Genomic DNA, 13,203 nt, shown 5'->3' with positions numbered 1-13,203 from the left:
GGTTTATTGTGAATAAAGATAAAGTTCTATTTTGAAAAAGCAACATTTTTACTTTTTTTTTTCCCAAATTTTCTTTTTAGTGATAAGATGTTTCCAGCTTTTGGTTTTGGTGCTCAGTTACCTCCTCAGTGGCAGGTAAGGAAGAAAATCTCATTTTAAAGCGTTGCATCCTGGAAAAGCAAAATAGGCTTCATCAGTTCCTTTATCTTTTGATAGGTATCACATGAATTTCCAATGAACTTTAATCCATCCAACCCCTACTGTAATGGTAAGTTCAGAAGTCAACATGAAGGCTTCAGACAGAAGACTTTGCTACTCTTTGTTATTTTCTTGTGATTTAAAACGGTTCATATTTCTTCTCTAGGTTTCTTTATATGGCATATTTAAAGAATTATAGATAAGGTGTGAGAGGGCTTCAAAAAGTTCCTGGAAAAAACCCAGTATCTTTCAAGTCCGTTTTCCACAAACGTTTGAAGTCCTCTCTTATAAGAATTGTAGCAGGTGTGGTTGGGGTGATAGTAATAATTATGGAGGAAGTCATTATTGTAATGGTGAAGGTGGCAGGCTAAATTATACCTGAAGAGATATCATAGAACAAAAGGGTTGTTCTCAGTCTTGAAAGTAGATAAATAAGAATCGTCATACATTAAAAATCTTTTAACATTCAAGTTGATTTAAAAATAAACCTTAAGTAAAATAAGTAATTCAGCATACAGGCCTTTTGTAACTTGTTTTAAGTGTAGCAGTCACTGTATACAGAGAAAAAGTGTTCAGCATCTAATTTCTTGTTCAAAGTGTATTTTGTAAATAGATGTGGAGGTGGGTGAAAGGACCCAAGAATGGAACTCTTATAGCAACTTGCCTCTGTGTAAAGAACAGGAGAGAGACATTTGTCTTTCCTTTTGCTATTTTCCTTTTTTCTACACCAAATTTCCAAATTTCCAAGTGCTTTCTTGTTTTCACCCCACTGAGCCACCAACCTGAAATGCCACATTTCTGTGGAGAAGGTCTACTCTGTTCCTAAGGGTTGCCATGATTTAAAATTGACTTTGATAGCACTGAAAGGGTTTACAGGCAAAGAGCTATATAGGATACCATCACTCACCGGTCAGTTTGTCATACTGTGTTGGGCTGCATTGCTGTGATGTTGGAAGCTGTGCCATTGATATTTCAAGTACCAACAGTATCATCAGTGTAGTTAGGTTTGGGCAGAGCTTCCAGACTAAGACAGAATAGCAAGGAAGACCTGAGTATCTACTTCCAAAAATCAGCCAAAGAAAACAGTATGGATTAATAACAGACCGTTGTTTGATAAAGTGCTGGAAGATGAGACCCATAGGTTGGAAGACACTCAATACACAGTGGCCACAACAGTGTTCATGAGCCTACCAGCATTCATGAAGATGGTGCACAACTGGTCTGTGTTTCATTCTTTTGAACATGAGATTCCCCATGAGTCAGAACTGATGGCATCTAGCAACAACAACATAAAGGTCAACTCGGCAGTATTGTTAAAAGCAAAAGATGTAATTTTCTTATATTCATTCATCCCAAATCTAACAGTTAGTCGTATGTAAGCCAAGGGGAAAAATAAAATGCCACATTTCCTGCAAAATTTTATAACACTGAACAATTTGGAGGAGGAAAGAGACATGAGGGCAGAGCCATATATATATATTTTTTAAGTTTTTATTGTGATTTAAATAAAAGTTTACAGGGCCGATCATCAGTTTTACATTAAACAAATCATATACTTTGTTTTATTACAATGGTTACAATCTCTCCATGTACCATCAGTTAACAGTATTTCTATTCATTTTAGTCATTTTTTTTTTTTTTTTTAAACTCGCAGGCATATATAATTTACACCACCACAGGGCATCTTCTGCAAGTCTGCCTCCAGGCTGCCAGCTCTCAGTCCCTCTCTTTCCATGAATCTAGAGCTCAGCTGCTCTGTCTCTCTCCATGTCCCCATCTCTGTCTCCATCTCTGGTGTCACTGCTTTTCTGGTCTCTGGATGTTGTTGTTGTTGTTAGGTGCCGTTAAGTCGTTACCAACTCATGGTGACCCTGCGCACAACAGAACAAAACAGTGCCCGGTCCTGGGCCTACCTCACAATTGTTGCCATGCTTAAGACCATTGATGCTGTCACTTTGCCAATCCATCTACCTGGGGGTCTTCCTCTTTTTCTCTGACCCTCCACCTTACCAAACATGATATCCATCTTCAGCAACTGGTCCCTCCTGACAATATGTCCGAAGTATGAGAGACGAAGCTTGACCATCGTGGCCTCCAAGGAGCACTCTGGCACTCTGGCTGCATTTCTTCTAACACAGATATGTTAGTTCTTTTGGCAGCCCATGGCACTTTCAGTATTCTCCTCCAACACCATAATAGGGTCCCACAATCTGCTTGTGCTCTTCTCCTTTGATGGTCTTAGGGTCCTCTGTATCTGGACTGTAAGATTAACTATTCCACTATTTTTGTTACAAAACTTCTACCTTTACAAGTGTGAGAGTCACATTTAGTCATGATGACACTTACTCATTATTGAATCCTAAGAATCTTATCCCTATTTCTTCACCAGACCCATCTAGACAAGATTAAAACTATTCAATGGAGACTTTAACTTCCCCCACACATTCTTAAACTAAACTCCCTCTTGAAACCTTGTAAAGTAGTCACTTCATGCCTTTATCGCCCCCTCATTTTAGATAGCCAGTGTGTCAGTTGCCATCCCTGTGTACCCTGTATGCAGAGGGGTAGTATTGATACTTGATACAAAGACTCCTTCCCTCTCAGTTGGTATTTTGTGCTACTACCTCGATGAATGTAGGTCAAGTTCATCAAAGAGTAGCAATTTACACTCTTTCCTTTATCAGAAAACATTTTTTTTTTTATCTTCCCCTAGTCGAGTTCTGATTATCAAGCCATTGAGGCTAGGTCAAATGGGTACTATCTGCAAGTTTGGGTGTTCTTGTGTATCTCTCCTCACTTATCATCTAGGTGCTTCACTCTCAGCTCTAGTCCTCTTTGGCTATGCCCTTGTCCATGAGTTAAGGTGTCCCCAGGTCTCACCATACTTTGGACCAATCAGCCCTTCCCCTTTTCTCATGTCCAGGTCAACGGGAGTCTTTGGAACGTGGTTGAACTCAGCCCATTTCTTCATTTCTGCCTTTCCCCCTCTTGCACTTACCAGGAGACCAACGTGGTCACCAGCAAGCTTACATGCCTGCTTATGTGTTCCCTTTGAGTTTAAGTCTTGGAGCAGAGTTGTCCTGAATGGACTTGATTGCTTGTCTTGATAGATTCCTGGCGAACAACTTGTTTGTTCTTATAGTGGCCATTCATGCTGCCATTTTTGTTTTGGGTTTTTCCTGCTGATTTTTCTTTGAAGATGTTTCTTCTGTTGCTCTAGTTGTTCCAGGCTGGTCTGCTTGTCCTCTGTAGTGGGACTGTCCCACCTCAGAAGGTTCTGGAAGGGGCTCAGGTTTCCACCTAAGGTCCTGTACATTACAAAGGCTCTGCAAGAGGCCTGTTTTTCACTGGGCAATTTCTAGAACCCCTTTTAGGTATTCCAATCAGTTATAGGCTGAAGACAGGCTTACAAGCTTTCTGTAATCATGTTTCCTGACATTCCTTTCTGTCCCACTCAAGTGTCTATTTTACAGTTGTAGGCAAGAGTAACCAGTATTCATAAGACAGTCAAACTGTTAGTATTATTTCCCCTCTTCAGACTATGCCTTTATCCCTGTATCAGAAAACCCTGTTGTTCCAAGTTTAAGTATGCATCACTATTTACCGCTGTCCCATTTAGCCCATGCAAACCTGTGTCAGTGTTTCCCTATCTACCTCAGAGGCATATTTTAAAAGTCTACATAATGAGCTAATTGTCTGCAAATGGTCCTATTGACAGTCTCACAATGTAAGGATTTTTGGCAGATGGGAACATTGTTTTTCTTTTCTTCCTAAACAGCATTTATTAAGAGGAAAAGCCTGAACATCTCATTGGGGATAGTTTGCTGTTAGGGTTTCTCATTTTTTTCTTGGATATTTGACCTGCATTAATTGAGTGCTCTTTTGAGGCATTTTTGGTGACTGGCTTTGGCTTTTTTTGTTTCGAACCAGTTGTAACTGGGAATATTATTCTATTCGAGAAATGTGTTTTTTGCTTAATGGTGAAATTGGAATGTATTTTAAAATTAGTAATAATTATGTTTATTAGAAATAAATATTGATGGCATATCACTTGGTGATTCATTTTAGACATTAATTTGGGGGAGGATCAGCGAGATATATTGACACACTGGCTGCAGCAGTGAGCTTGAACATAACAATTGATGGCGGATGATGATGGCGGATTAGGCAGCGTGTTGTTGGACATCGTGATGCTGTGAGTCAGCCCTGACTCAACAGTACCTAGCAACGGCAACATGAGTCATGTGCGGACATTGGGACGCTTCCCAACTAAGTGTACCTTTTCTATTCTTGGTTTATTGTCTGGGGAAAGATTCAGTTTGCTAATGGATAAAGGAGACGCTATACAGAAATATATAGCTTTAAGACCAACTAAAACTTGTCATAGTTAATCATTGAAGTTAGTCATTGTTAAGTGCTGTTGAGTCGGTTCAACACATAGTGATCTTGCATAGGCTTTTTGAGGAGCGACTGGTGGGTTTGAACCTCTGGCTTTGTGGTTGCAGTTCAATGTTTATCCTACAGTGTCGTGTCAGGACTCATTGAAGTTAGTTGCCTAAAAAGAACATTTTTCACTTGTTCTTTTAAAACGTGGTGGTGGTGGTGGTATGCCGTGGAGTTGGTTCCAACTATAACTGCCCTGTGTAGGGTTTCTGAGGCTGTAAATCTTTATGGGAACAGAAAGCCTCATCTGTCTCCCATAGAACAAAGTAAGTAAAAACTGCAAAGGAAGGATTTTGGTATAATTTAGTTTCAGTTCAAGAATCTAAGGCAATTGATATTTGCGAAAAAATTATTGAACAGTTTTGGTATAGCGCTATAGGATAAGTTCTGGACTGATAACCACAAGTTCGGTGGTTCGAATCCCCCAGCCACTCTATGAGAGTAAGATGAGGCTTTCTGCTCCCATAAAAATTGACAGCCTCAGAAACCATATACAGTGTTGCTGTGAGTCAGAACTGATTGGAGGGCACTCAACAACAAAGGCTTGGTTTTCCTACAGAGCATTCTGTTGTAGGGAAGATCCTGCTGCTGGCCTGTCTTAATATTTTTATTATTATTGGACTAACTGATGGTGCCATATGATAAGCACTGAACTGCGAACCACAAGGCCCACGGTTTGAGCCTGCCAGGCACTCAGCAGGAGAAAGATGAGGCTTTCTGCTCCCATGAAGATTTAAAGCCTTAGATGCCTATACAGGGTTGCTATGAGTTGGAAACAATTCCATGGCACTTAATACTAACCAGCATCAACTGACTAATGCCTACAGCATCATCTCATGCATAGAGAGTTACAACTGGTTATGATTAGTTACGTTCCCAGAGGTTGTTCATCAGATCACATCTCTTAAGTCCCAATAACTAAGAGAAGTTTACTGGAACTCAGAAATAGTGAAGAGTTGCTCTGGCAAAGCTTTTAAACCAACATCCTGTGTTCTCTTGGGCATTTTTAAAGGAATTGCCCCATTTTGTTATACATTAAAAGTTATTTTGAGACAGATTTTCTTGGTTGGTTTTCTCAGCAAGTATTGAGAATTCTTAAGGATTTATAATATCCTATTTGTATCTTGGACTTTCTAGTATTAGAGGAAGATTCAGTAGGTGCATATTATTTCTGCAGCAAAAGATAATGACTGTTCACCTCAATGCAGTGTTCTGGAAGTGAATATTTGCAAGTTAATACAACCTACCATGTTATGCTTAACCATTAAGTTATTGAATAAATCCTTGACTATAATTAGCATTTGATTAATAGCCTCTGTCCATATATACAAAAATTTTTCCAGCTCATCGAGAATTTTGTTTTATTGTCAGTTGTATGATGATAGTACTTTTTCATGGTTTTTTTTTCGCCCATTAGAATCTCATTCTCAAATCACATCATAGTTAAGCACAAGTAAAGCTCTTACACTGTAGCCTAATGAACAGTTTAGCTGAAATGAAAATCAATGTCTTCTACTAGGGGTAGGGTAGTGGGTTACATTCAGCAGTTTTTCCTTGGGAGAAAGATGAGGCTTTCTGCTCCTATAAAGGTTTATATCCTTAGAAATCCTATACAGGGTCAATGTAAGTCAGAACTGACTCAACAGCACACCACCACCACCACCACCACCACCACCACCGCTGCTGCTGCTGGGGGTGGGCAGAACAGATATGTTTTTCCTACGGGGTATAACGGTGTAACTATGGAGTTTTGTGATACATAGTGTAGAAGAACTCCTGATTATAGAAAGACTGTTTAAAGTGCTGTATGTTGATGTATCTTATCAAATTAGCAAGTATGGTGGATAATAATTAAGTTGCCTTTAGAAGTTCTAATACTGCTTTTGTTGTCTAGGAATTCAGGGCATTGTAGAAGCGTATCGGGCCTGCCTTCCTCAGATAAAACTCTATGGACCAACTAATTTTTCTCCAATCATAAATCATGTGGCCAGGTTTGCTGCTTCAGCCACACAACAACAGACAGCTTCTGTAAGTGCTCCGTGGTCAGGGGACAGGGCAAATACAGATTGGTTATTGATTCTGCTGCTGCTGCCATTTTTCCACATGTGTAGACCATTGAGATACAAAATCAGGGCAGGAAGCAATGATATGGTCATTGGATTCATATTTGATGTCATTAAATTAGTGAATCCTTAAAAACAAGACAATATTCACATAGGAGTCTTTTCTCTAGCTTTTAAATTAATTTCAATCAGTGACTTATCTCTACTTTTTTGAAGTAGGTTTAACAAATTAAGGATTGAGGAGATTACCATTTCACTTACTGTTGCAGGACTACTTACTGTCCTAAAGGTTTGAATCAGCTAACCCTTACCTACTGGATCTTGAATACCAAATCTCTCTTCACTTTAGTATACTCAGCAATAAGTATAGAGTAAGTAGGGATAACTATCTCATATGATTGTTGACAGAGCCAAATAAGAATTCATACAAAGTGTACATGTTAACTACTGTTATAAAAATATTATTCCCATTTTAAATTTAAATCACCCAAAAGATGGGGGTCTCAACTTTTTGTTACATTTTACCATTCTCTGAAAAGTTTTATCAGGTTAAAAGAATTGAGAGAAAAATTCCCCTACAACCGTTATCTATTTTTTATAACTGTATTTTTAAACAATGTGTTTGTTTTAGTATGGTAAACAATTCTGCTTCATCCATATTTGTTCTTCTGCTAGTGAAGTTGTTACATGTTCACTTGATAGATACTTTAACATATTTAGTATTTAAATTAAATCTAAGCATAGAGTCCTATGTTTATTGAAGATTGAATCCACAGCATTTAGATACCTTGCTTTCATGTATTTGTGCCAATACTACTTTGTGATGTGCTGCACTTTTAATGAACCTATAGTTCTTGCATGAATGGATTTCCTTGCCATCAAAGGATCTTAGGATGTTTCATGCAAATAGAATCCTGGGTAGAGAATGACAAGGAAAATGAGCAAGAAAGAGACAACATTATTCATGAAACTAGAGATGCCATTAACTGTTGCTTTCGTTGTTTGGTAGCTGTGTCTATTCAGTGGACATCATTTCCTTTTTGCCCTTGGTAAGAACCAGCTGCTGCTGAATGTAACAGAGCCTTTCCTTTTTTGGCAGCAATATTTTGTGCTCTTGATTATTACTGATGGAGTGATCACAGACCTTGATGAAACCAGACAAGCTATAGTCAATGCTGCCAAACTGCCCATGTCCATCATCATTGTTGGAGTTGGAGGTGCTGACTTTAGTGCCATGGAGTTTCTGGATGGTGATGGTGGAAGTCTCCGGTCCCCAACAGGCGAGGCAGCCATCAGAGATATCGTCCAGTTTGTGCCTTTCAGACAGTTTCAGAATGTGAGTACCACCCCACCCCATCTTGGTGCACAGTCAGATGCTTGAGCACACACCATTGGTAATCCACAACCAAGAAGTTAAGTGAGTGTCCAAGGTTAGAGAAATATGTGAACGTGATCTCTTTACTATTTGAAGAGCCCTGATTTGATTTGGCAGCTTTATTTCAGGGTGTGTATGTGTTTGCTTCTTGCAGGCTCTGTGATCAATTGTTTAAAACTGTGTTGTCATTATTCAACCATAAAGAAAAATGAATTTCTGATATATGCCATGGCATGGGTGAACCTTGAACGTGTTATCGTGAGAGAAATAAGTTAGACACAAAAGGACAAATGCTATATGATTCCACTTATGTGAAATTCCTAGATAAAGCAGATGCATGGAGATCAGAGTTCATTAGTGATTGCTAGGGGCTAGGAAGAATGGGAGGTAGATGCCTAATGGGTATTGAGCTTCTGTTTGGGTGAGGAAAGTATTTGGAAAGGATAGTGGTGCTGATTGCACAACATGGTGAATATAATCAATGTGACTGAATTCTGTACTTGGTTAATGGTTAAAATGGCAAATGTTCTGTTACATACACTTTGCCCCAATACAATTAAAAAAAGAGCAAAACACTACCACCAATAAAACTATATTGCTATGAATATCTTAGATATGTTTTATCTTTTCCTTTGTAATGATTGAAGAAAACTACAAATATATGTTGAATTTACCAGACTGGAAGATGAGTTGATGAACTCTCTGGGGGACCCTTTTAACAATTCCTCCTAATAATAATAATTTGCAAAATGACAGTGCAATATCATAGCCAGGATATTGGCATTGATGCAGTTATGCTACAGAACATTTCCACCACCACAAGCATCCTCATGTTAATTTAACATTTTGATTGTTTTCCTTGATAGGCTGCCCTTTCTGTAGTCCTCTGGCAAGACGGAGCGGACACTTGTTAGGGCTTTTAAAAATGTGTGTCCTTGGGTTTCCCCATACTGCCAGGTTCCCTAGTATGCAGCCAGATATATGAGTACATAAAGCAAAAAGGGGCCCCAGGGAACTCGGCACTGTGTTGTTCCTTGGGTCCTAAGGTCTCTAGCGAATCGACCTCCTTTTCTTCAGAATGCTCTGGTGTTTTGTTTTATGTACAATATGAACAGTTTTGGGGTTTACTTAGTGAGAAGAGAAAGGAAAAGTACATTTACTTCATTTCTTCATCTTCATAGAAGCAAATGTCTTATGCGAGGGAGCTTCAAAAAGTTTGTGGAGAAATGTTATTAAAAGATAATGAATTGTTTCTTGAACTTTTGATTTGAAGCCCTTTTGTATCTACTTTTAAAAAGGAACTATACTTTCCTAGAACTATTCAGTAAGTTCTTTAGAATCACAGGATAAACATCAATTTTATTTCTATGAGGGTGAGTCAAAAATTATCTGCACTGTGGTTATATTAAAATGCCTGTCCACGGCGTTGGCAACATTGAGCATGCACATGAAATGATTCTATTGAATAGAAGAGTGAAAGTGCATTATGTGGCAGATCATTTGCAAATCACCCATGGCTTTTCTTCCAAAATAATTCCTGACAGACTTGGGTTTTGAAAAGTTTGTGTGAGATGGGTACCGAAACCACTCATGGAGCAGCATAAACAGAAGCATTTGGACATCTGCAAACAAGATTTGGACCAGTACTCGAAGGAAGGTGTGAGTTTCTTTAAAACAATCCTTACTGGTGACGAGACATGGATTCATCACTATGAGCCTGAGAGTAAATGCAGAGTATGGAATGGAAACATCCTCAATTGCCAACTGAGAAAAAGATCAAAAGTCAACCATCAGCTGGAACATTGATGCTTATAGTTTTCTGGGATTCTCAGGGGCCAGTATTGGAACACTGTGTGGTGAAAGGTTCAACAATCAACAGTGCTCTTTACAGTGAGATGTGTTTAAGTTATGGTGTTGGAGGAGAGTGCTAAAAGTACCATGGGCTGCCAAAAGAACAAATAGATCTGTGTTGGAAAAAGTACTGTCATAATGCTCCTTGGAAGCCAGAATGGCCAGACTTTGTCTCTCATGCTTTGGACATATTAACAGGAGGGACTAGTCACTGGAGAAGGATATCATGTTTGGTTAAGTGGAAGGTGAGAGAAAAAGAGGAAGACCTCCAATGAGACGGATTGGCATTGTGGTGGCAGCAGTGGGCTCAGGCATAGCAATGGTTTTGAAGTTGGCCCAGGACCGGGCAGTGTTTCGTTCTGTTGTGCACAGGGTCTCTTTGGCACCTAACAACAACAGCAAAGTTCACTGAAGAGCTAAAGCCTAAACCTCAAACTTTGGATTGAATGCAGAGGACTGCTATCCAAGGCGGTTGTGATCTTGCGTAGCAATGCACGTCCACACACCTCTGCCCATGTCTTACTTAACCTCTGTTGACTCTGAAAAAACTTCCTTTTGAGGTGTTAAAGCATGCTCCCTGTAGTCCTGATCTTGCTTCATTGGACTTTCACCTGTTTGTTCCCCTAAAAGCAGCCCTTCGAGGATGAAGATTCACCTCTGATGAAGAAGAAAAGACAGTGGTGCATTCTTGGCTCGCAGCTGAGTCTGAAACATTTTAAAATAGGGAATATGAAAACTTGTTGATAGATGGACAGAGTGTACTGAAAAGCAAGGATATTGTGTCGAAATGTGATGTGTTTGTCTTTTCTAAAAGTTGATTAAAATAAATTCTACAACCAGAGTGCAGATATTTTTTGGCTCATCATCATATACTAGGTTTGAATATGCAAAAATCATAATTCAGAATACACCAATGACAATCACTCAATACGAAAATGAAATTTTTTTGTTGTTAAGTATCATCAAGTCAGTTTTGACTCATAGCGACCCTCTATAGGATTTCCAAGAAGTGGCTGGTGTGTTTGAACTGCGAACCTTGTGGTTAGCAGTCTAGTGCTTATTCTACAACACTACACCAGGACTCCCTAGGTATAAAATTAAGAATACATGGATAGAACTTATATTCTATAAAATAAAATACGTTCAGAACCATTATCCACTAGGTAAATGCCAATTAAAACCATGACGTGTGTTATGAGTTGGGCTGCTAACTGCAAGGCCAGCAGTATGACTTACCATCTTCTCTGCAGGAGAAAGATGAGGCTTTCTGCTCCTGTAAAGATCTACAGCCTCAGAAACCATACATAGACAGTCTCTATGAGTTGGAACCGACTCAATAGCACATCACCACTAACCACCACCACCACTGAGATATCCTTATACACCTATTAGGACACCTAAAATAAAAAGTAACAAAATCATGAGAATAAATGCTAGCGAGAAGGTAGAGAAATTGGATCAGCAATTCGTGGGGATATACAATTGTATAGCCACTCTGAAAAGCACTTGGATAGTTTCTTTTAAAAACTAAACATACAGTTATTAAGTGCTGCTGTAACAGTAATACTACAAGTGGCTAGTTTTAACAAATTGATTCTCTCATAGTTTAGGAATCTAGAAGTCTGAATTGAGAGTGCTGACTCTGGAGAAAGGTCCTTGCCCCCTTCCTGCTTCTGTAGACCCAGAATTCCTTGGTGATTTCCATGCTTCTTGTCATCAAAATCCCTCTGGGTCTTGGAGCTTCACAGTGCAGGCAGCCCAGATCTGAAGGACACACTACTCCTGACTCTCCTTTCTTGGTGGTAGTGGGTCCCTCTGAGCACTGCTTACCTGTTGTATCTTGCAAGAGGCTGACTCAAGATACAGCCTAATCCTGTAGATTGAATCTGTACTTATTAACATCATAAAAGTTTGAGGATTTACAACATATAGGATACTTACTTAGATCAGGGCCAGTCACATCAGATCACGTCACGGGGGATGATTGCATCCTGTTAAGTCTTATCATGGAGATAATTATTACATCTTAACCACTAAATCCTGAGAACCCTAGCCTAGCCACATTGACACAAAACCTTAACTTACACCTGCCATATGACCTAGCAATCTCTTCTGGATATTTGTCATAGAAAAAGAAAACACAAAGCGTACATTAATGTTTATAGCACCTTTCTTTGGGTGAATGCTTAAACTGTGGTTCCTTCCATACTACTCAAATATTCCTTCATGGAACAATTTGGATGGATTTGATGGGAATTGTGACGTGTGAAAAAACTGACATTAAAAGGTCATATGAGTCCATTTATATAACATTCTTGACAAAATCCTAGAGATAGAGAACAGATTCAGTGACTGCTAGGAGTCAGGAGATTGGGGAGTGGGAGACTGAAACATCAGAGTGATGGAATAGTTTGGTGTCTTGATTGTGGTGGCAGTCATACAAATCTGCATCCAAGAAAAATCAAACCTAGTGCTGTCGAGTTGATTCCAAGTTATAGCTATCATGTAGGGCAAAGTGAAACTGCCTCAGAGGGTTTCTGTGGCTGCAGTTTTAGTGGAAGGAGATTGTCATATCTTCTTCCAGTCCACATCTGTGGAGTGGCTGGTGGGTTTGAACTGCTGACCTTTTGGTTAGCAGCTGAATGTTTAACCACTGTGCCCCCAGGACTATTACAAATGTATATATGTGATAAGATTGCAGAAGGTTACACACACACACACAAATGAAAACCTTTAAAACTGGTGACATTTGTACCAGATCTGTGGACTGCGCTAATGTTGATTTCCTGCCTTGTTAGTGTGCTAGTTATATAAGATATTACCTATGAGGAAAGTAGGTGAAAGGTACATGGGGCATCTCTGTACTACTTTTGCAACTTTCTATGACTAATAATTTTTAAATAAAAAATTAGTACCAGATGAATAAAATACCTACTTGTAAAAGTTTTTAAAAAAGTGATAAATCTATTGTCCATTATAAGTGATAAATAATAAAATACTGGCACCAAAATTGGACTTGGCAGGGATAATCTCAATAAAATATATAAGCACAGAAACGAGATAATTGCCAACTTTTACTGACTGGTTAAATAGTCTTTTGCCAAAAGACTAGTAAAAATTATGATTGCCAGTAAAGTCAACTTTGATTTTGCTTTTTACCAGGCTCCAAAGGAAGCACTTGCTCAGTGTGTCTTGGCAGAGATTCCCCAGCAGGTGGTGGGCTACTTCAACACATATAAACTCCTTCCACCGAAGAACCCAGCTAAGAAATAA

At 39.1% G+C, this 13,203-nt stretch overlaps 1 protein-coding gene across 1 annotated transcript in view; it reads left to right on the top strand.

The window, feature by feature from the left end:
* CPNE3 (copine III) overlaps positions 1-13,203 on the top strand; it is a 52,967-nt gene extending 39,764 nt beyond the window's left edge. Inside the window, exons 11-15 of the mRNA XM_006859261.1 lie at positions 81-135; positions 217-268; positions 6,536-6,669; positions 7,804-8,040; positions 13,093-13,203. Of these exons, the coding sequence (XP_006859323.1) occupies positions 81-135; positions 217-268; positions 6,536-6,669; positions 7,804-8,040; positions 13,093-13,203 (589 nt within the window). The remainder of the gene's footprint in view (positions 1-80; positions 136-216; positions 269-6,535; positions 6,670-7,803; positions 8,041-13,092) is intronic.

The sequence above is a fragment of the Chrysochloris asiatica genome, unplaced genomic scaffold, assembly GCF_000296735.1.
Source record: "Chrysochloris asiatica unplaced genomic scaffold, ChrAsi1.0 scaffold00031, whole genome shotgun sequence".
Lineage (NCBI taxonomy): Eukaryota > Metazoa > Chordata > Mammalia > Afrosoricida > Chrysochloridae > Chrysochloris > Chrysochloris asiatica.
This window is presented reverse-complemented; position numbering and strand designations above follow the sequence as displayed.